The 24,434-nt window shown below is 40.1% G+C and overlaps 1 protein-coding gene across 5 annotated transcripts in view; it reads right to left on the bottom strand.

Annotated features, from left to right (window-relative positions):
* PALM2-AKAP2 (PALM2-AKAP2 fusion) overlaps positions 1-24,434 on the bottom strand; it is a 264,850-nt gene that overhangs the window by 181,626 nt on the left and 58,790 nt on the right. For all 5 annotated transcript variants that reach the window (XM_029965383.1, XM_029965378.1, XM_029965379.1 and 2 more), the window contains exon 3: positions 19,923-20,053. In XM_029965383.1, coding sequence (XP_029821243.1) covers positions 19,923-20,053 — 131 coding nt within the window. The remainder of the gene's footprint in view (positions 1-19,922; positions 20,054-24,434) is intronic.

Genomic DNA, 24,434 nt, shown 5'->3' with positions numbered 1-24,434 from the left:
ATTATCTCAATATTTCTATGAAGCACAAACATTTGCTTTTTGCATTACCTTTGACAGATAAAAACTGATAAAAGAGTTCGAGTTGCAATGTTGAGAATGTTTTGGTCATATCAAAATAAATGTTTGCAGGAGGTCAAATAATATTAATTCCTCTCTTTCATAATAGTTTTAATAAACTTATTTTTTGTCTGTATTTGAGACAGTGCTGAAATTTCAATGTCTCAGAATTTTCTCTAAGATAGAAATTTTAAGTTTTGATCCATTCAAGTAATTGCTTTATGCTACAGCTTCTTTTATAGCTTCAGCTTCTCATAATCCTGCTGTCTGAGTGCATAGAGTCTAAAATTTATGCTTTCTGTTCCTCTTCACAGATATCTATTCTGACTCTAATGACAAAGGCTAAAAATCCACAGCCTGTTTCAGACTAGTGAGACAATGTAAAATTATTTGGAGAACAAAACTGAAACTCTGGATACAAAGCAGCAGATATATTTATGCCTTCAAATAAGAATTCTGAGTGACTGCAACACAAAAATATTTGGCCAGCTAGTGAGAAGAACAGGAGTGGAAAGAAAACTCCATCGTGATTTCAAGCTGGCTGGCTGCTTTGCACTGGTAGTCTATCCAGTTCTGTGCCTGGCAGCAACTGTTTCCAGGTATTTCATGGAAATGTAACAAAAATTCAGTGCTGGCTTGCATATAGGAAAGTATCTTTCATACCTAAAATGCAAGAAGATGGCTGTGTTCTACACCAAAAGAGCCAACACCCTTTCCTAAACACTATTTTACTCCATAAATCCCTGAAGATTGTACCTTGAATTTTGCAAAACATGCCACAATGAGGAATTTACAAGTGCAACAAAATGACTGTTCATAATGCAAAAAAAAATGGCTTTCCCCCATACCAATAATTTCCTGATTTGGGTTTCACAGACTGTCATTTGCTGTGGTGAAAATCAGTTCCTGATCTCACTTCTCTGTTTCATTTCCTTCTCCAAGAGAACTACAGAAACATAAAAAATAGTGCAGCTTTCCCCCTTATATCAAGTATCTCAAGCAATCTCGGTCAAGCCCCTTCCTTGGGGCAGGAGCAGAGATCCCTCTGGGGCAATTGACAATCTACTCCATTGCTTCACAGTGTTCACTCTTGAAAAAGGTCTGTGGGAGAAATGCTTCATTATTTTTTTAAAGGTCTGTTCTTCTGGCATTTTAATCCAACTTCTCTTGTGTTTGGAATTTATTTCCCTCTCTTTCTAGCTATTTTCAAACTAGTTGAAGACATTATCATGTCCCTATTTAACTTTCTTTTCTGGAAATAGTTTTCTTTTGCAAGTTGTGCATCTTTGTGATCAGAAAGGGGGAGAAAAGTCTGTGAGGGGCTGGATGTAAGTGCTGAACCCCAGTGGCCCAGAAGAAGGGGTCTGGGCAGGTCCTTAATGTCAGGCTGTGTTGGCTGAACTAGCACTGCTCCTGATGACTGTCTCTGGCCTCATCTCACAGACCTGAAATGAGGGACATTCCATGGCCTCTCCAGTGCTTTCACTGTCCTGATTGCTGGAAGGACTTCCCTAATGAATTTCCATTGCCAACACTTAATCACAGTAGTTGCTGTTCCTTCTACTGTGAACACAAAGAACAAGTTATTCCTTTTTATTGTGATGGCTGATGAAGTATTTCAAGACCTCCTCCCTGCATAAGACTGAGCAGTCTTTCCACGTAGACCATGTGCCCAACTACTTCCATTTTCTCCTCCTGATTTTCTGGTAGTCTGAATTGTACTTCCAGTGCAGTACCTCAACTGTACATTAATCTAGGTGAAACCCTATTAATGATCAGCAGAGGAGTTTTCTTTTATGTCTCATTACCTACATACCAATGCAACTTTACAGCACAAAATCCTTGACTTGTGTCCAGCTCCTTATTCAATCTAATTCCCACATATTTTTAGAGAACAGGGCTGACAGCCACAGCCCACCCTGTCTGCACAGTTGGTTAGGCCTGCCCAAGGATAAAATTTTGCACTTGCCTTCTATTGAGTTTTCAAGACCATCTCTAATTTGCTATTACCATACTGTTCTTCACTGTGTGCGCACAGGTTTGATATTGTTTTTAAGTTTAATAAATACAGCCTCTACTCACAAACCTTTTCATCACCTAAGGGGCTAATGAGAAGATTAAATGGTCTCAGAAACAACATAGAGTCCATTAAAACTTATCTCTTCAATTTTGACTGAATAGTTTCCTGACAGTGTTGTGTCTGCCTTAAAAAAGTTTTGCCTAAATCGAATTTCTACTACTTGATTATAAAAGTATCAAAGTCTCCTTAATGTCAAGATAAATGGCATCCTCAACTGATGTGGAGCTATAAAGTCTGCTTAGATGCCTGTCAAGGAAGATGCGTATCTTGGCAGACCTTAGTTGATAAATTTAAGTTGTTTATTATTCACTATGCAGTCTTCTAGACAACCACATATACTTCTCTAAGGAATGAAGTGAGGTTGGTATCCCCCAGCTCCTCTTTTCCCTGTCCCCTTGGTAAAGTATAAGCCTGACAATTGCTCTTCCCTTGAACAACCCTTTTCAAGATCTCAAAGAGAAACCATCTGAGATGGTTGCAGCCAGATCTCCAGTTTATGCATAGATCTCACCATGCTTGGATGATCTGAAATGAGTTTGATTTGTCACTGTACTCTCCAACCTGCTTCTCCTGGCTCTGCTCTGCACATACCTTGTGCAACTGCATTTCTCATCCAGTTGCAGCACACCTTTCCAGTAAAGACTAAAGCACAAAAAAAGGCTCTTGTCTCAGCTCCATCTACCATCTTTCATCTCTGTGGAACAGGAGATCAACATTTTCCTTTGCTTTCTCTCTCCTGGTAACACCGCCAGAGAACACTCTCCTATTACAGTACAGGACGCATTATGACTCTGCTTTTCTGGCTTTTGCCTTCACCTACTTTTGCAACTTTATTCAAGTTAGGTTTATCAAACTAAAATAATTTCCATTTTCTCTGAACTTTCGTCTTTGCTTAAAGACAAGGAAAAGCCAGTGACAGTACAGTAAGTCTGTTCCTACTTCTCCTCTCTTTCTTCTGGGCCAGTTTGTGTTTTTATGGTCATACATGCTATATAACTCCTCTATCCATCAAACCATTCAGGTATGAAATCTGTTGAGTTTATTGAAATCTACCTACCCCAAATCCATTATTTTTAGTTTGATTTTCCATTTGCAAGTCACAGACTTCCTTATTTCATGGTCATCCTAGAGGGTCCCTAACATGTGTATCTTGTGGGATCTCACCACGGACTAACCACTCTGCCGAAAATCTGCACAGTTAGCTATAAGATTTATTCATGCTCCAAAGATTTGCTCACCCTGTGCAGGGTGAGGTTAAGATAATTAATACTTTTTTTTTTTTTTTTAATAAGCAGAGTGTTTTCATGACTTTCTTTTCCTGTAAGTGTTTCTTCTGCTGGATTTATAAGGAGATGTTTCTAGTTAACTAAATTTGAGAATGGTGATTGAGCTTCAGAATTTTTCCAGCATCATTAGGGTATCTTAGATGCTTTTGGTTAGGAGAAAATTAATATGCAAAAGCTATTCTTTCCTCAGTCAAATCACAGCTTCTTTTTAGATAAGCAAACAGCAAAACTACAGGAATGCTAATCAATGTGGGACACAAAGAACAAAGACTTTCCCTCTCTTCTGCAAATCCACCCCCCCACTTAATTAAAAAATAGTCTTCCTAGGAGGATAATGAGTAAAAAGAGAGGAGTGGGAAGCAGAAGTAGAGAGAGCCAAAGGAGAAGCCTGTGCTGAAACAGAAGGTATAATTTTGACATTTTCTGATTCCTTCTGGAATCATCCCATACCACCTTTGATGCATCTTTTCTGGATTAATATGACTAATCTGTGTACTCCAGCCCTCTCCAGCCATGCTAACACATGCTGGGCAATGCCTGAAGACCACTGAGGTCCCTGCTCCGTGAGCACGGATAGCATAGCTGTCAGATACAATGGTCCGCAACTCCACAGAGTAAAACTCATATGCATGGGTTTGCAAATCCCCCACTTTGTGATCCCTGGGAGGAAAGGAGGCAAAGACACTAGGGCTAAAGCCTGGGAAAGCTTCCTGCTCTCCCCAGCACCCTCTCTGCTGGAGTGGCAAGAGCATTCCTGTCTGCTGCCTTGGAGAGAAGCAAGTAGTGGGGGAACGGGGTGAACAAACCACTGATGGGTGCACAGGAAAAGGAGGGTTTCATCATGGAGCCATGACATGTTGCTGTTCAGAGCTAAAAGGGATTTTGGTGGTGGAAGATGAGAGCAGGAACCCAAATGTTGCCTACAGAACCTGGCTGCCTGCCTTGAAGGCTGTCTATAAGGCAGCAGTGAGAGCTGCCAGAGCACTTTTGTTGATTTTGAAGGTGAAGCTTCATCATGTCATCTCAATTCTCATTGGGAATCTATCTTCTCTGCCTGCCAAGGTTTTCCAGTTCTTTATTAAAGGTAAATTTTTATCCAGAAAAAACTGGACTCTCGTTCTCTAGGAAAAGATGGAGAAAACAAATTTTTCAAAAGCCTAATTATAGAATAGTCTCACAAACACATGAATCAGCATCCCTGGGGCAAATGGACACATTGACACATTTTGTACACTGTGGGCTATTTCCCAGCTAGCATTCCTCCCACGGTAGACACAAAACACTATTAATTGTTTTGGAGGCACTTTCCTATGAAGGAAAGAAAATTCTTCAAAGAATTACATAAGACTGGACCATGTTCAAAATACATGTGTTCAGATGAAAATAATCACTCCTTCAGAAATATGCATCTCTACAATTTGTTCTCAGTACATAGAACAGCATGAACTTTTCACCAGTAAATCATAAAACCTGACACTTAGGTAAAATCAAGATTTTTCATGTCCTATTTTAATGTCTAGCTACTATCAGGAAAAGCTTCTTTTACCAAAACCATCAGTTTAATCTAGCACAGATTTGCATAATGTTTAATTTGCCCCAGATATCTAGGGGCAGAACACTTCCATCAACACTGCCTCTGTACAATCTTAAACATCCACTGGTCAGATTTTGTGACCAATACATCTGTTCTAGAGCAAGCAGCAGTCACAAGTATTGAGGCCATGTTGATGAGAACACAGCTGCACTGGGCAGGGCACGTCTCCAGGATGAAGGACCAACCACCGCCTCCCTAAGATCTTGCTTTATGGTGAACTTGCCACTGGCTGCTGCATGAGAGGAGCCCCGAAGAGAAGATACAAGGACTCCCTGAAACAACATCTCAGCCTTGGCCATATTGATCATCTTAACTGGTCTACTCTGGCCTCCAATCGGGAGGCCTGGAGACACACCATCTATAACGCTGCTGCTTCCTTTGAGAACACACGCAGGATCACTCTCAAGGAGAAAAGGCAACGCAGAAAGAACCGTGTCTTGCAGAAGATATCATCTAAGGAGTCTTTCTGCTGTGCCTTTTGCAATCGGATATGTCTGTCTCGTATTGGCCTCAAAAGCCACCAGCGTGCCTGTAACAAATGTGGATAGAGCCTTCCCAAATCTTCGTTCGCGAAGCCCGGCCATGATGATTCCACTGGCTACTACAACTTCTGAGAATGTCTTCAAATATTTTTTGTGCCAACTGGAAAAAAATGTCACATATTAAATTTTTCAATGAATAATTTCAGATATTTATAGTATATGTTGCTTCCATAATGATTGTTCTTTGAAAGAAGGTAATAATTATTTAATTTACATTTAGAAAAAGGTGTTTCAAAGCCTACTTTCAATCCATTTTCAGCTTTGTTCATACTTTAGGATGTGCATATATCTAATAAAACAACAAGCAGTTCAGTCAGAGATTACTAAACATAATCTACCTCTTTCCTAACCAAACACTAGCTATCATTATTTCTTTTCTTTATTGCACCAAATCCTTTTCAGCTCAGCACCATGTAAAGCAAAGACTAAAGACCTTTCAGAAATGCTGGGTCATTGCATCAGGTTTTTCAAATGTCTTCTCTTTTGGGAGATGAGGTGGCTCAGATGGTGGGCTGCTAAGATGGAAAAATATCAAGGTATTACTCATCTTATTCAAGATGCCAGTATGATCTTTGTAGTCTGTACTGATGCAGTGAGTGGTAAGACAAGCCACTCAATGAAACTGTGAAATGATTAAATACCAGCACTCTTAATGAGAAAAAAAGCATTTTCAGGATAGGTGATTCTGCAGCTTCACCATACAGACACTACATATGATGAAAAAAGCACTGGAAAAAAGGAAGGAATATGAGACACACTACTTTGCCTGAGGAACGATGTTTCACAGCTCTTCCTGTACATGGATACTATTGATCTGGTAATCTTCCAAAAGAAAAGTTGTATTAACTTTTTTGCAATTGAGGCAAGTCAAGAACAGCTTCACTGAATACAGGAAGTTTGAAATTTAATTCAGCAGCACTCCTGTGCCACAAAAACCTGTTTCCCAAGGAAGGTCTGGTGGTGATTGGTAGAGGGCCTGATGAAGCAGGGGCCTACCAAGTAGCCATCTATAAGAGACATCCTGTTCATTAAAAGTCTTCATTTGTCACACACCCTGTTTAAGCAGGTATTTTCACTGCCTGAGGACCACAGTACACTCTCCTGTCCTCTATTTTCAGTTGAGAGGGAGAAAGTCAGGACATTCCATTCTCCTTTCTTCTTTGAAATGCTTGAAGAATGAAACAACTGTCTACAAAATGCTGTGGAACCGTAGTTTTCCAAAAAGTAATGTGTAGTAACTTATACAACAGGCAAGAAATCTGTTTGGTCCTGGCATCCCTGGTAGCTTTGGGCACTGTAAGCCAGGACATCAGATTGCAGCTCTTGTGTATATTGTTTACTGCTTGCAGAAATTAAAGCATCTGTCAGCTATCACATTCCCCTTCTGAAGAGAGGAACAAGTTGAGGCATGGATGAAGAGATCTGTTCCAGTTTAGCTCTGAAGTTCTTTCTCTCTTGTATCAGCTACAACAACTTTTTTTCCCCTTCATATGATATTTCAAGCCCGTCTCTTCTGCTAGGAAAATGACAATGAAGAGAGAGAGCAAGTCCTCTTTTGTGTGTGAGTGATTTTGGGCAACTCTTACATAGGGGACGTTGGATTAATCTGAAACAGTTTGAAAATATTTTTTGTTCATATGCTGTGAATTTTAAATAAAAGAATTTAACAAACCAGTGTAACAAAGGAGGGTCTCTCCGGTACACTGGAGGTTTTTCTTTACTTTAGGTGGTATCATTTTGACTATACTAATCCCTGGCAATTGAAGGTCTCTGAGTAGAAACAATGTACTAGCAACATTAAGAAAAAAGTAGCTAATAAGAAGAAAACAAGTTCTCAAAACTTGTTTGCGTGAAGGAGACTTCAACTACTGGAACTTGTTTTCAATTCATCCTTCCAGAGAATTTATTCAGTTTTCAGGGATTGCTGTCCAGACCAAGCTGGACTCTTTACCTGACACTTGATGCTACACATTCATGAAAGACTTTCCCTGATAGCCTCAACAGGGCTAGGAAAACAGAACAATTTTTCTCTGACATAGTTTCAATACAATTGATGTTTTGCATTTGTAAAGCTAATTTTAAGTAGCAAAGAGCAGAGAATTACATGGGGTTTTTGTACATAGGGTGGTTGCTCCTGAAACTACTTGTTTAAAAGATGATAAAAGGAGTGTTGACCACTGCTGCCTGCCTGGAAGATTACTAAAAGTTATCCATAGCCTTAAAACTGGCCTTTCAGTGATGTGGCAGTTACTTGCAGTCTTTGGCAGGCAGTAAAATATTTTAGGTAGTGCATAAGTGAAATTACAGTTATTGCCCATGAAGAAAATAGAGCTGAGGATCACCATGTTCTTGGCATGGTGACACCCTGCAGTTGCCAGACACCACAGCTCTCCTCAAAGGGTTATCCCAATGGGGTAAGGGTTCAAAGGCATGAGGCATTTCCCTTGCATATTTTGGGACATAAACAGAGTATATGTGCAAATCCTGTGGCAGCTCCATTGTTTTCTCTTGCTGCAACATTTCCTAAAGTCAGAATGATGTTAAGTTGGCTTTTTAAAATTTATTTATTTTCTTACCTGAAGATCCTATGGCATTAAAACTGGACTGCCAGTGTAACAGATATGAACCACCTCCCCCCCCACCATTAGGAGTGATATCTTATTCCTGGGAGTAACTTCTGAACAGTAAGCTTGATTGTCCTTGCAGGACCAAGTCAATGGCTAGCCCTATGTGACCCCTCTGGAATGGCATTTGGAGAATATTCTGGTTTCCCAACAGGGATGCTGCAAGCAAGATGAGACTTACACGTCCAGCTCTGATGGTGATACACTGTTGCTCTGCAGCAGCTGATGCCTGGAATGCATTTCTATATTTGGGAGCCTTTTCTGTCTTTTGGGCATATTTCAGGTGTTCCAAGTCACAAAGCTCAGAGATCATCAGACAAGTCAGAAAACCTTTAGCCTTTCGCTGTGACTTACTAGTATTTCATATTCCCCTTCTATTCTTTTGGAACTGAGAGCTTCATCTTCGACTGAAAGTCTCAACAAACCTGACCTGGGTTGTTACGACTGTCCCTTTATCTGATGGACCTAAAGAAAAACATCTCACTGCAAACCGGGCCTGCAGCCCATTTCCTGATTGCGATGTGGGTTCTTGGGAGGATCACTTGTATAAAATTCACTGTCTTGATCAATAAGGACTCTTAAATTTAAAGAGTGGAAATAAGGCTGAAGATGGACTCACATAAGGAAACGGTATTTCTAAATACATTTTTAAAAATGTGCAAAAATAAAAAACCTTGTCATATATGGCTAGGATTCCAAGACTTAATTAAAAGTTGTTATTTGACGTGAGTATTACATGTTCCCCTACCATATGCCTACCTATTACCGGTAATGCAAGTTTACTGGAATATCTGGTCTATTCACATTTTGTGCAGTTCAGGTTCTGTAGGCAAGCTCATGTCTCCCCAGTGGGTTTCCTACATATTAAATGTCCTTTAAATAACTCAGCTATAATTCCACCATTTAGGACATTTTCCCTGGGCTATCATCAAAGATGTCAGGGTCTGTGCTGGAACACCTTCTGTCTCTTGTGTCTGTTTGCACAGGACAAGCCTTTCTTCTGGTGTTAAAAGAGTCCATCAGTTGGCTACAAACTTGACTTATTTACATAATAGATCACTCAAGCTTGGAAAACCAAGCCTCTAGTTCATGCTTCTGGTCCTCAATTCCTTTTCTAGTGATGGCTTGTCTTGCTGACTTGCATTATAAAGTCTTTGCAGCAAAGAGTATACATTACTGTGCACAGCACCCAGTGGGGTTGTGGGACCCACCTAGAGATCCAGTAGGAATCCAGGATTCCTGGATCAGAGTGACAGCAGGAAAAAAAGAAGAAATAAAACAAGCCCAATGGTTAATGGGTGAAGGTAAGAAAAACATCAACACATAAAGGAGATGAACCAATTGTTTAGGAACTGGATTTTGACAGCTGAATTAAAAAATAAAACTCCTCCAGGAATTATCAACTAAAGCTACTCATTTAATTATGCAGCTGTGTCACACCATGGGCCTGAGGCACTTAATGCCATGTCTTCAAAAGTACCAGATCACAGCTGCCATTGAAAAACAAGAGAAAACTGTGAAGAATTCTGAAGAGCAAAAATTCAGTCAGGATTCTAAGAGGCATTCGTGAAGTTCCCTTCACACAGTGAGAAGCAATTCCTGTACCAAAGAGCTCAGCTCACATCATGCTAAAAGTGTGGGAAAGATAATAGCATAAATGAACACTGGAGTATGAGATATGGAAGAACTGCTGAAGTACCTTGCTTCAAATAATGCAAGAAATCATTGGCAGAGGCAAGAGTTTAACCCGGGGTAATTCTTCACACGCTCTAATGGCTGATTTCTTCCCTTGAGGCAATTCCCAGGGACACACTCTGCACCACTTACATTGCCTAGATGAATGCAGGATGCAAAGACATGGTCCCTATGCCTCTGTCCAGTAGTAACTGACTGCAAACTATTTCACTGAAGTGCTGTTGTTGCCTAGAGGGTAGGCTGTTACTGAAAACTTTTTATTTTAGTATGTTTCCTAGTACAGAGGTAGGTGTACATGACGACAATAACCTCTGCCTACAGAACTCATTCCATTTAGGTGTTCATGCTTTTTGCTGATAAAAGCATGAATCCACAAAGGGAAGCTTTGCTTGTATAGCTGCATTAGTAAAAATGTTCTAGTACAGAGTTGGTATAATTTAACAATCTTTTGCATGGAGGACTAAATGCATTTTCCTGGAAATGGAACAGCATGAACATGGTAGTGCTCTGCCAGATCCTCTAGACCAGTTACAATCTACGGCTTTTTGAAATTTCTTTCCCTGCAAATATTCTTTCTAAGTAATTAATGATATTTTAAAGTCATAATCCAAGACTCCAGTTGCTTGACCTTGCTGACCAAACTTGGCAACACATAACATGCTTTGTTCAGGAGTCCTAATTAAGCCCTGGATGTTCATTACATTGGAATACCTGGTAAAGCTCTACTTTATGTGACCTTAAACTCATTTTTTTTTGCTGTTGGTTTTGCAAAATACCTTTGATTTTTCCTTATTTCCCCCCTTGCTCCCCCCCATTGCTTGGCAGTGCTCTTGAAATCTCTGTTAAGTTCTTTTTCCCCTGTGGCAGCAACAACAGGTTAAAGCATACGCCATGCAAGTCTTACTTTGAAATGGTTTTAATCCATGTGCATTTGTTGTATAAATTCTCTTTCTGTCTCCACTTATTACTCCCTACCTCTCCCCAGTACATTTTGCTGCCCCTGTGCACATCTGTCATACCAAGTCAGTCTTCTACTTTGAGTTTATAGTATTCTGGTGCTGGGTCCCACTTCTTAGTATCTTACACTACAGTCACATGCCACTTCAGCCTGCAAAGCCCCTATTTGTACAAGGCAATGAGCATGTTTTACCTTTGTAACATGCTGATCCAAGTGCTCTGAATGTCCTTCATCATTAATTTGACCATATCATTCATGCGTTATATTCTTGGATGTCTATAAACTTTTTTCCAACACACTGAGCTTCCCTGTTACTGCTTGTTTGCTTTTTTATAGTGAGACCATGATACGTTTGCAAGTAGACTACTGTCTATTCCTGACCATGCCTCCTTGGGACCTTTTTCTTCATCTGCACATTCCCAATGAAATCCATTACACTCATTCCTTTCTTAGCCATCAGGATCCCTGATTGCACATCCAGTCTTTCTTTGCCTTATGTGGACCACCAGCTGGGATTTGCATTACTTTTTGCCTTAGAATTCACATACTGTATCAGTTAAAATACCCTACAGGGAAGGTGACGTGTTTTTCAGACTGCAGATTTTTTAAAATCGAGGCTCAGACTGGCAATGTCCACTGGGTGGCTCCAGACACTGCACCTTGCTTCTCCTCTAACTATACTTCTACCTACTCAGTGTCTACACTGCATGTTCTGACCTCAGAATCTTGTGTACACATGTGCATGTTTACCCTGCATGTTCTAGCCTCTCTATGTTCAGCACATGAAGAGTGGTTTGGTAGGGAAGAGCGAAGTCCTCTGATTTAAGGTGGAGACTAAACGACCACTGTAAAGCAATAAAATAAATTAATGCTGTTGCTTAGCTCTCTGCTTTCTCTTTGTAAATATACTCTAGGTTTGTAATTTCTTTCAAGATTGTGCACATGTAAGTTAACTCCACACAAGCTTGTCCTCCTCTTACAGAATTTCCATAATTTTATTTTTTCCATCCACCAGCTGCTATATGCACTAACTGCATGTAAGGAGCTGTTTCGCCAGTACTGCCCTGTGTTAGGGCTGGTGTTTAAGGAAAGAAAACCAAGCAGCCAACTCCAGCAAAGATAAGTATAACTAGGAAAGGAATGGAGACTAGTCAGTGTTGTTTTAGCCCAGGCAACTATCTCACTTGGCATATGATTAAGATTTAATTTGAATGTAATGAAGTCAACAATTCCTACTCTTCATGCTATACTACAATTTGCTGCTTCAGGAAACCCTTGTCAGTTCTACTAGGCTTAAAAGAGGTATGAAGGTCTTAGATGGCTTTCCATATAGAGGGAGTGTGGATAATCCACGTGCAATGACATACATAAGATATATACATAAGATAATACATGGACGATGAAGAGATTTCCCCATCTTTCTAACAGTATCAGATGGAGAGTGATGTGCACTTTTTACCCTTGAAATGTTAAAGCCAAGGAGGCTCTGGGGTTTTGCACTTGAAAATCTTCCACCAGGTCTCATCTACTACAGCAGCAGATACCCAGCTTTGTACAAAATGTCCACTTTATTTAAAGGCTGCAATTACTGAAATTTCATTTTTCTTGCTGAACCTGACCCAGAGGTAGTAATTGACCCTTTCACAAGGTACTGCAGCATGTGATCTATTGTTAACCCATTTACTAACTGATGGTACTTTACAAGTGTTAGTTTGCCTAAAAGAGGTGCCCTTGAAAACCTGCTACTGTTCTTTATGAACATGTCTCTTAATCTATAGCATACTGACATGGATGAAGTGTCAGAATCACTAGAGGTGGAAATCTCTTGATCTATAGAGGCAGGGTTTTGGAATTTCTTTTATATATGGCTCTCAAATTAGGCAAATGGGTGTCTCTATCAAGGTCCATATATGGTACACATATTTAAGGAGAACATAGGTGAAGTGGAGGGAGTGTGTTTGAACTGAACAGTCAATCCTTTTCCCTATTTTATAAGATGCATAACAATCATTAAATAACTACAAGCTAGAAATGCATAGGAGATGTGAAAGATCCAGAGACTGCTTACTACTAAACACAGAACGCCAGCATTAAAGCAACTGCTAAGGCACTGGCATGTCATTCTGCTATTTTAAGTATGAGCTGAATTTCAGAGCTGAAGTAGTAAACTGTGTTATTATTTTTAGTGTTGGTTTGTAGTTTCTTTTTCTTTTGTTGCATCTGAATATATTATACCATCTAAAAAACCCATGAAACCTATTGCCACTCAGCAACTCTTAGCTCATTGCTCTTCTGAGATCATCTTGCAAGTCCTGAGAAATTCTCTAATCACACTGCAGAGCAGGTTCCTTTCAAAATCTGAGATATCCTATTGTTGAGGTTTTATGCCTGGTTTTGTTTTGGTGTCTATTTTTCTAGGAAATGTATCACATATGAAATACATCCCGGCAAGACCTTAATGGGAGGTAAAGGTTATGCTGTTTTGGAAACCATAGTCTTTAAGGGTTGCCAAATTGAAATCTACAGAGTTTCAGTATATAAGAACTGATATTGATCAGTCTTAGCTGAGAACCAGACAGAAGACTTGGAGATGAACAGCTGCTCCTGTGAGGGAAGGTTGATATTCCCTCACAAGGTGAGCAGAATTTGAAGATACTGAGTGGCTATGATGAGACATTCTAGGTAAAACCCAAAAATGCTGAATAAACAGTGCTCCTCATAATTTTCTCCAGCTGCTATCAGTGTGGAAGTTGCAAAACAGGATGCATTGTTCTCTGCACTAGCATAAGCTTCAGAAACCATTCATATCTCTCTGAAGGCTAAGACTGAAGGGAAATGGATGAGACCTTGCTAAGGAGAGGTTTATGACACCTCTGGTCCTGACTTGCACTATCTACTCTAGGGGAGGTCTGAGCTGGTTTCAACATCAGATGATCCTTCTTCTGAAGGATTGAAGACTGCAGTCACATCTGTCTTATGTGCTCTCTGTCCCTCTGTCATGCAAAGACTATTAGTGACAGTCTAAGACAGACTGAATTATATTCAGAGTTACCGGCCTGATACATGCTAAGTTTTTATCCTGGAAAGAAGATGCAGGATACAAACATTGGCATCAGAAAGAAATGAAAGAATGGGCACTGGAAAGAGAGAAGATGCTAAAGGTACAGCAGCTGCAACAACCTCAGCTGAACCACGAGCCTGCATTTGCCAGACTCTTCCATGAGTAGAGACTTTAGTGTAGACTCCATCTAGCACCACAGATCTGTGAAATGCTCATAATCTATTAATAACATCTATTAATAAGATTTTATATTCTTCATATCAATTCTGCTTGGTGACACTTTTCTTCTCAGGGCCCAACTCAGACTCTTTAACAACACTCAAATCTGAGTATTTACCTGGAGAGATTCAATTGCAGTAATGGAAGAAGAGGACAATTCTGCCAGCTTTGGAGTTCTACTGCATTTTGGATCTGCTTCTACTTACATTAAGACTTCTGTCTAATACCCGATAAGCAGACTTAGGTCAAGCACAGTAGAACAACAGAGAGCCTTGCACAATCAAGGCACATTTTGCCTGAGAGAGGTGGTGACATCTCTCTTCCTCCAGCACTGGTCATTTCCCTTGTATGCTTCCATACAGCATCTATTTTGGTCCTCCAGGTCCTTTTCTTGGATAGAAGCTGTGCATCTTCTGCAGTTTCTCTCACAGGCATCTTTCAGTTCAGCAGTTTTTTAAAATACTTTCCAAGGATTTTGTTTGAAGAACAGCAGCACTCTGAGATGGGAGCTGCTGGGAGGGAGGGAGATTTTGTGGGCATTTACTACCTGCTCTCATCAGCAAGGCAGCAGCAACCAGTAAAGACGTGCTTGTCCCACGAAAGAGCTATGGTCCAAAGCACAGAGCTTCCCCTCCCATCATTAACACTGGAACTCTCCCTCTGTGCTGGCCTATCACAGAAAAGTTTTCTCCTAGAGGTGACACATCTGTGGCTCATAACCAGCATGCCCAAGGGTGAAGCACTTCAGAACCCCAAAGGGCTTTTGTAAATGTTAGAACCTTGGATATGCTGACAATTGAACAGGCCTGAACAAAGAACAAGGGATACATGTATACCTTGGCTGCTGTCCAGCATTGCTTCACCCCCAAGAGCTGCCACACTGCCAAAATGCACAAGTGTCTCTTATCTGTGCATTTTGGGAATCCAGAATCCACTGGCCTAAGCTGCCTGCCTGGCCCACATGCCCAAAAAGGCTGCTCTGTTAAAGCAATAATTTTTCACCCCTTGGAGTTACTGGGTTGCTCCTCATCCAAGGTGAACAGATGCACTGTTGATTACTGAAGGGATATGCCACTTCGCTGAAGATTTATTTCAGTGGGTTTCTTCACTCCAGGAATCACAACGAGTTCAGTTCTGGTATTTCATGACAGTGTCCATTGTCAAGTATGGAGATATGTTGTCATGGAGTATTTCTTGTTTCCATGATACACAAAAGCTTCAGAACAATGAACTTCAGAAGCTTCAGAACTCTTCACCTTTTGTAGTAAATACAGGCCAACAGCACATCCTATAATTTAACCTAGTAAAACAAGATAATTTTGGGGTCATTTAAAACGCTGTGAAGGAACTGCAGGCTTTGGTTGGGCTGCTCTGCTCTATGAATACTGCCTGTTAATACCCAGATGTCAAATGCCAACTTTCCATTCACTGCTGCGAACAAACTAGATTGTCATGTGGTAAAAAATAACCATGGGAGGCATGCAACACATTCCAGGATTTGTTTCACCAGGTTTGTGATTTGGAGAATAAGTTTAAGGGAAGGAAAAAAAATTTCACTAATCTTTCACTCATTTACTATCATTTACCCCACATCTAAGGTAGGTGTAGAAAAGAGATCGCTTTTGCACTGTGTAACACTGTGAAAGAAACTTGGAAATGTCTACTTCCCTCTAACATTGACCCCAGATCTTTAGAAGAACATAAAGATCCTAAATAGCTTTAAAGTTTCTCTGTTCTTTCTAAGTACAGTTTGTGTCAGGAGATATCCAAAATCCAATGGCTTCACTCTGACATTGATACAATGCTACCACCAATCTTCCAGCCAAGTTTCAAACATTTAATAATGTCATCCCACTACTGCCAGATCTCCAACCCACTTAAAACTCAATGAATACTGAATAAGGAGTTCAGTCTTCTTGTTAAGCCTACTGGACCAACCACTTTTTTAAAGAAATGCAAGAGACAAAGGATTTTTACATGGGGCATCTTGTCTTATTCTGAAGATTGAAGACAGGAAAGCAGGAGTGCTGGAAATCCAGGACCAAACTTAATTTAGCTCTTTTGATTCCTCTATTTTCACTTCACGTTCTTGGAAACAAAGGCTGTTTCTAGTGTTCATATATTTCAAAATCTCTAAACATATTAAAATAATCCCAATTGTCAAATCATCATTCTGCCTGTAATCCACCGTTACACCATTTGTATGCCTGCATCTTGTCCTCATCTTGCACTCCCTGGTTTTTAACTTGTAGGTACATCATGTACTTCTAGGTCCTCTTGTTGTTAATTATCAGCATAATGGTAGTATTAAATTATTTGTATTGCATTATTTGTTCTGCTTTATTCCTGTTCTTGTGATGTTGATATTTTTTCCCTTGCTTAGCCTGAAGTGCAGCGAATTGCTGAGTAATGTAAGCACTCTTCTTCAAAATGGTTTTGCAGACAAAAGAGCTCATTAAAACATTGCACTTACTCATGTCTAAGTTGCATCATGTACACATGTCCTTGCAAGCTACAAGCTTAAGTATATGATTTCTTGTATCATGATGTCATGGAAGCCTAATAAATAAGAATCAGTCTTTACATCCATGCATTTTTACTGCCTCAGTTGAAATTAAACAATTCCCACACAAAGGAGAACTGGGTACACTAGCTTAAGAATAAACACTACAAGCATGTTTACATCTTGCAAAACATATGATTTTAGTGGGAAAAATCACTTAAAACTGAATTAGAGAAAGAAATACTCTACCAAAGCATTTTTGTTAAGTGAAAGACCTTTAAGACCACCTAAAACCCACTGCTAGCTCTCCTGTTTCTCCAAGGTAGACATATTTGCCTTTCTGGACAGAACAGACCTACATGAACCCACATCCTCATTTAGGAGTGTTAGTCTGGTCTCAAAACACCACTTCCTTCAGTTTTCTGTTCCAAACATCACAGTTCATTCAGCTTGTCAGACTTATTGTTTACAGTGGGCCTGCAAACAAAGATAGCTATTTCTCTTGTACTACAGCTATTCATGTAGTAAAAGTAGAGATGGAACCTTTCTGAGTGCTTCAGTGTATGTAGAAGAAATGGTGCTCTCTATGCTGGTGATGGGATGTTCTGCTTCAAGGGGAAGGGAATGACTGCATGTTCTTCTTTGTTAAAGAAGGGTAAGGGGCACTGGCTGCCAGCAGCTGCCAGACTGTAAGGACCGAAACTCAGCTGTCAGCAGGAAGGAGTTTGATGGGATTGAACAGCAGGCCTTGGGCAACAGGGGCTGAGAGAAATCGCATCACCTGAGGACCAGACACTTCATCACAGGACCTGTTAATATTTTGCTGTGCTGATTGTTCTGTCTCCCTCAGCAAGACATAGAAAGACGTTGTGATGATGTTATCAGACCATGTAGAACCCCCTTTGTTCTCCTCCACCTATGTGGTCCTAGCTAAGGGATAATATTAAGCACTTTTGTAACTGTAGCAGAAAATTGTGTAATCCTCTAGTTAGCATAATCCATCCCCTAGTTAGCATAACCCATCCTCCTCATTAACATGTCCTGCCTTCAAGACCCTTAAACTGTGAGACGCATGTTCAATAAATATTCCAGTTTCTAGCCCCGAATTGGGATTGATTAGTTATTGACCTCCTACACTGGACATTGAACATCATGAATAAGCTTCACCCTGCTCCTAGAGTAAATACAAAAGACTTCATATATTTTCCAGCATGTATGTCACAAAAACTCTTCATAGACATATTGATGCTGCAGCTGCTCTGTGCTGGGATTTACGATGCAGTGTGGCTCTAATGAATGTGCAACATCCACAGCACAATGGTCATACAGTCCCCTGGCATCAACACTATGGTTGGTCTTGCAGTAGTTTCCTACCCTCCTGGTGAACCAGCTTAGTCTGTCCTCTGTCACCCTCATTTGAAGGGTTTGGGCTTTTTCACAGGGTTCCTTTGGATAGTACATAGTGGACTTCCAAAGGGCCATCTAGCCCCTTCAATGTGAACAAATGAACTGTAATCCTCCCTTCTGATTCTCTCCTGGGAATGCAGAGGGAAAATGCAGTACACAGGCAACAAAACAATACTTTCAGGATGAGTCCTTCTACTTCACTCCTCTGACATGTCTTTCTTCTTCTTCTTCCCCTTTCTACAGCTCTTTACCTTCTCAGCCTATTTTGATGGGCTCTGGATGAGTCATGTTGTCATGGATGTAAATTGCAAATAGACTAATGACCTCAACCTCTACTGTCTCATCTCTACAGTTCAGATGTAACACCTTCTCATTTAAATTAAAATACTTTTTTACTGTCTTTGGAATTCCCCTTAGAAAGACAACAAGGAAGTTAAGCATGTTAGCAAGGCTGTCACACAAACATCCCTTCAACTCAGGGGCAAGCAGTTGACTTATTGACAGATAGGTGGTCACAGGAGAAGAGAGCTCTGTTACTTTCAAATATTCAAACATTTGATTTCATGGTTGCATTTAAGGAAGAAAAAAAGCAAACCATAGGGACAAGGTTTTACACAGTCGTTCATCTTGCATTTTGGACTAATTAAGCAAAGCAGGTTTCATTGTGATCAGTGGTGGTAGTCCTATAGTTGAAACTAGGCACTATCTCATGTGTTTTGCTGAATGGGGTCAGAACACTTAGCACCTTGCAGCATTCCATACTATGTACCTATTTCTGAAGTACGATCAATGTATTTTTTCATCTATGACATTAATTTATGAAGTAAAATATCATGTAGAATAGAAAATCAAAAAAAATCTTTCTTGCCTTATGTTACCACAGATGTAAAAGAACAATAGGTATTCTTAGATCAATTTCAATTAATAGCAATCACAGGTCAGAGACCAGTAGCATGAAGCAATTCTAACATTCATGCCGATCTACCACTTCCACAGAGAAGTCATTTAGCCTCATCCAAGCTTAGGGTGGATCTGCTTGTGTGCATCCCCAAAGAAACATTCTCACTGATTTTTTAAAAAAAATTCATAAGAAGCCTGTCATAAGGCAAATTGAGTTCACCAGATTCTAGGTTAATACCACAGCCCTTAGATGACTGGTCCTATTTGCTTTTTCTCTGTCACTTGTATGCCTTAGATGACAAGCTGTGTTGCCAGGTTTTACCAACTTTTGTCAGTTCAAAAAACTCTAAATTGACATCAGCTAAATGGTAGAAACAGCTCTGGAATTTCTTCTGTGAGGAATAAAAGCATTTTCCTTCTGAGGTTTAGAGCTTATTGTTTGTGGTAAAACAAGGGGAAACACAAAAAAAGAGGACAAATATCAACTCAGACTGCAATGGTAAACTGATAAAAGGGAATAATTCTAACACCCAAACTTTGCTTCTGAAAGCAATAGGTATTTGATCTGTTGGTGGCATCTGCTGTGGCATTTCAAAAAGTCATTTGCACCAGTGAAAAGTGAGTGCAAAAGAATGCTGCTCCCTTTGAACTCCTTTTGGCTGTAGGAGGTGTAAAGCAATGGAGAATCTCTCGAGTGTTGATCAAGTCATACATGTGTATCTGAAGAGGCAACTCAGCCTCTTTTTAACTTCCTCATGAAAGTAATCCATAAAAGTTGATTAAACACAAAGATAACACAATGGCTCTATCTTACAAATCATGGACATTTAGGAGACAAATTTTGGGCATGTTTGGCTGTACTTGTGACCGCCTCTTGCACTCTTCCCTGGGTGGCTGCCATCAGCTGCTGCCAGAGTTGGGGACCCAGGAAAGGAAAGCCCCCAGCCATAACAAGAGTGACTGTTCTTAGGCAAAGCTAAAGGCAACTGTCTCTACCTGTGTATGTTTTCTTCCAGCTTTTTCACCTTCAGCTCATCCTCTTCTGACTGCCTCCTTCTGGCTTCTTCCTCTTCTGCAGAGCCAGCAGGAATTCCCTGTAGCAGCCATTTTTCCCGAAGAGCTTTTGACTGTAAGGTAAAAAACCCCATATCTTAGGATCAGATTGTACAAAAAACCATCTGGATATTGAGAAGGATCTGCCTTCACTTCTGAATATTAGACTGTCCCCACTGAATTTCTGGTTACTGCTTTAGACAGTTGATAGCAACCAGTCTATTAATTGTTTATCCAGATGTCAGGTCTTCCAGATTTAGGACCGTCAGTTTTACAGTATACACTTTATTTACCATTATTTCCTTAACATAAAGTTATTTTTAGTTCTAATAAAAACAACTGTTTAAACCACACAAATTAGTGAGTCCTGCAAAAAATGAAATCTTTGAACAAAAATGTGAGTCTCTCATGAATGATAAGGCATGTGCTGGAAGGACTAAAGTCATAAACTTCTTAAAGCTTCAAAAACAAAAGAGCACAGTGCTCTAATTGTACTGTGTTTCATGGAGAATAAAATAACTCTACTATTAAATCAATCTAAGATGTTAATTTTTATTTATACAGCAGATGTGTCTCCATATATTTACAGGTAGACAGATGGACACAGATATACATACACATAAGCACACACATCACCTCTTAGGCAGACGCAAATTAAACAAATGAACAAAAGTCTTCCAGAAACCATGGGTATCCCAGGGCACAGCAACACTGTCGTAGAAAGCAGCAATAGCCTTCATCCAACAGAATTATTCCTGGGGGTTTTGCTGTGCTTTCTACACCAAAAACTTGTCTACAACCTCACCCTGCATGTTTAATCCAGCTGCAGCTTTTCAGGAGAGTTCACTAGTGGAGGTGCACTGGTTGGAAGCCATCCTTTACATAGCACATCTGTGTTCCCTGTTTGGCAGAAATCCTACCAGAGGAATGTGGCAGATCAGTTGGCAGACAGGACAAGCACCTGTTGTATCAGGAGCCCAAAGCTAAGCAGGACTTTGCCCCTTGGCAAAAAGAAAACTGAGATGTTGGAAAAAAAGGTCAGCCAAGGGACTAACCAAACATGTCCCTTGCATTGATCAGTAAAGGGGAGACTTAGTTTTGAATCTGCAAAGTGATTGTCAGTGCTAGTTCAAGGAACCAGTTCCTTTCCTGTGAAGAGGAGTTAATAAGGAAATCATCAGTTCAAGGAAATTGGATTTCAGAGGCAATCCCAACGTGCATGCGTGTCCTTTCAATGCCATGTTGTTGTTGGAATGGAACTTGACTTGAGCAATCTATGTATAAAGGGAAAATATTTACCACCAAAAGCAGGCTTCCAACCTTGCCCAAAATAGAAAGATTTTTGACATGACAGACAAGGCTTTCTGGCTAGTTTTTGAGTGTATTTATAGACATAGTATCTACGCACAAACTATTCTTGTCACTCCATAACCTACTTGACATCAGGTAATTAGATTTTAGTAAGACAGCAGACAGAAAGCAACACAAAACACACAAGCAAATGATACTTTATAAATTACTCCACCTTTCACTGGCTTTAACTGTGCTCTGCATGAGAGGACTTTTAGGTGAATTTAAAGTGATATCTATATAAATTAGGACATCTGCATGACAGAAAAGGTGTCATGCTCTTGTCCCATGAAGTCACATTCAACAGTTGGACCTGCTGGTGCTGGTGACGTTCTTTACCTAGCTGAACTCAGCTTTGCTCATGGCCTTCAAGGTGTTAGTTCCCAAAACATTAGGAATGGCTGTCTCCAGCCACAGCTTCTGCAGTTTTCTACTCCTTTTGTTGGCATTACCATCTGTTAGTGTTTTCCGCCACATTTCATGGGCTGGTAGTGAAATTTTTCTGTGCCATCTTTGCTTTCGTGTTCAAATGAGCTGATTACTGGATAGAATTTTCATCAGCTCATTCAGACTCACTGTGCTATTGAGGACTCCCAAGTCATCACATGTACCAAGAAGCAAAGTGAGGGAGCCAAAGATGGATTTACAGCTCTTAAGGTGCTAAGTATTTAACAACCTGTGCTTTGGCATTTAAAAAGTCTCAGTAGCACAGCTTAGCAGGTACCTGCTGGGCTAGATGTAGTGCAAAGCCTTGTGAAGGTTAACTGCTCTTCTGCAAATGGCTGACTTTTCTTTGAAATGTGGACCAGTTGGATGAGGAATTATGTTGCTGCATGTATCATATTTAGCTGTAGTCTCGAATCTACAACCTGGAGTGATACTCAGTTGGAAAAAAACTCCCAAGTTTCTAAAGACTACGCTCTGAAGATGAAGGCAGTCTTCTCTGTTTTAAACCTGTTTCAGACATAGCTCCAGTAGTGCTAATAAAGCCTTTGACGAAGTGCTGCTTGGACAGCACTGAAGACATTCAGTTAGCAGTCACTCCTCATTTGCTACAGGAGGACAGACAAAATCCAGGCGTATTTCAATGTGCTTTTACAGAGTCTTCGTGCTATGCTCACACATGGAGAAGCTGGTCCCTTCAGTATAACTGCTGTACACAAAATACTTTGTTGAGCTTTTGTTTTAGTCTCTGTTTATGTGAAATACTTAAGCTACAATATCACATGGTTTCATTCTTGTAGAAACTTCTTTTTTTTTTTTTGACCTATTAATAGCATGAATTTGAAACTGGAAAATATCAATGGGATTTTTTAAAAGACATATTTAGAAACAAGAATGCTATGATCTACTAAAAATCCTCCCTCTTGGGTGAAATGTCAGCATATTTTATATAAAACAGGAAAAGTGGTAGCTTTGATGTTTCTGACTTTCCTTTTTAAGATGAAATTTAAGGCATTTGTTAAATACTATACCAAGGAATTTAGACAAGAAGGCCAGGAAATGGAAACCCATATAAGAAGCATTTCTTATAATGCAGAGAGTCTATCTGGCAAGCTGTTGAGCTTGTGCATATTTATACACTCACTGCAAATACAACAGGCTAACAGGCAGGTCCACATCAGGGGGTGTTGGTCAAACATGCAGGAAACATTTTCTCCCATGCCAGATGACTGGCATAGTGCTGAAGCAGCGGGCAGGGGTGGAAGAATCTCTCACCTGCTTTGAGCAAACATTTCCCAGGGCATTTTCATCAGAAACATGTAGGGAAGGCTCTGGGACACATGATGAGACCAAGGGTAGGTAGGGCACAATAGGTAGGGCTGTGCTGGTCGCCTGGGCACAGCTCCTGAGTACGAGACAGTCTAGTGAGGCAGACAACATCAAGACAGCCCAGACAGATGCAAATGAGAGCCAGATGTGGCTTGGAAACAAAAGAGTTTGCTGCCATCTGTCCTCCACAGCTATGAAATTTGGGTTATGCTTCTTAAAAAAAATCTTATCCCAGGACGAATAGGAGGTGTTTCTCGAATGTGCTAAAAGCAGAGGGCTTGCATGAGGATGGAGCCCAAAAATACCTATCTGTATGAGCTACCCCTGCCCAACAATGTTGTACATTTGCTTTATGGTCTGTGACTTAAACAACCAAAAGCACTAGTATTTCAGCATTGCTTCTTCATTGTCTGCTTTAACTCTCTACTGCATCTTGGAGCTCCTTTATGCACCAAAGTTGTGCTGTATGATTAGGTGCTGTCAAAATTGTAGAAGGCTCCAAGAGTGGCCTGACACTTCACTGTAAAAATACAGGCATTTGTACAGCTCATTCCAATACTGAAATATGTGAATATTATGAATATAGTGTTGTACTTTCAGAAGGCACTGCTTTACTGATACAGCAACAGCTATGCTATGTACAGTCTGGTGTAAGTATTCCTTCATTTACTACAAGAGAACAATTTGTTCTGGGTTAAATCCTTCAGCAGAAATTAGATCATGTCATTAAAAAGGTTCGCTGTTACTGAACTGGAAAGGGCACTGATCTTGCGATGCTCTAGATAGCCACTGCTCTCAGGTGATTTGGTTTGTCTGCACAGAACTGAGATTGAAAGATAACTGGCAGCTCCACTCTGTTTAATTTGTTAAAACTTTGGAATACAGAGTGGCTTTTGCACCATGAAAAAAGGAAAAAACCCAGGTCACAATTATGTGAAGAAAGCATGGTGAGGGCAGAAATAAGTGAACAGATGTTGGACAGGACAGAAAGAAATCGTGCCAAATGTTTGAATGAGTAGACACAGTGTTGACCATAAAAGTAGTGCACAGCAATCTTACGTGCTATTTATTCCAGTTTCATGCTTCAGGACAGTAAAGCCTGAGGGCTTTAAGTTGTTTACTTTTAGTGCTAGCAAGGAAATAATGCATAGCTTCTCAAATGCACTCAGTAGAATTAATGCTGTATGCAAAGAAAATCTTTACTTTCAGTAAAGCTGCATTTTGCTTTACTATTGCATCAAAAGTTTAAATATCAGGGGACATTTTATTACAGCAAGTAAAACTTTTTAGTACCCTTTTCATATACCTTTATGCCTATTCCATGTCACTTCT

Source organism: Manacus vitellinus, unplaced genomic scaffold (assembly GCF_001715985.3).
Source record: "Manacus vitellinus isolate BGI_N305 unplaced genomic scaffold, ASM171598v3 scaffold_9_pilon, whole genome shotgun sequence".
Lineage (NCBI taxonomy): Eukaryota > Metazoa > Chordata > Aves > Passeriformes > Pipridae > Manacus > Manacus vitellinus.
The sequence above is the reverse complement of the archived record's forward strand: the minus strand, read 5'-3'. Positions and strand labels throughout refer to the sequence as shown.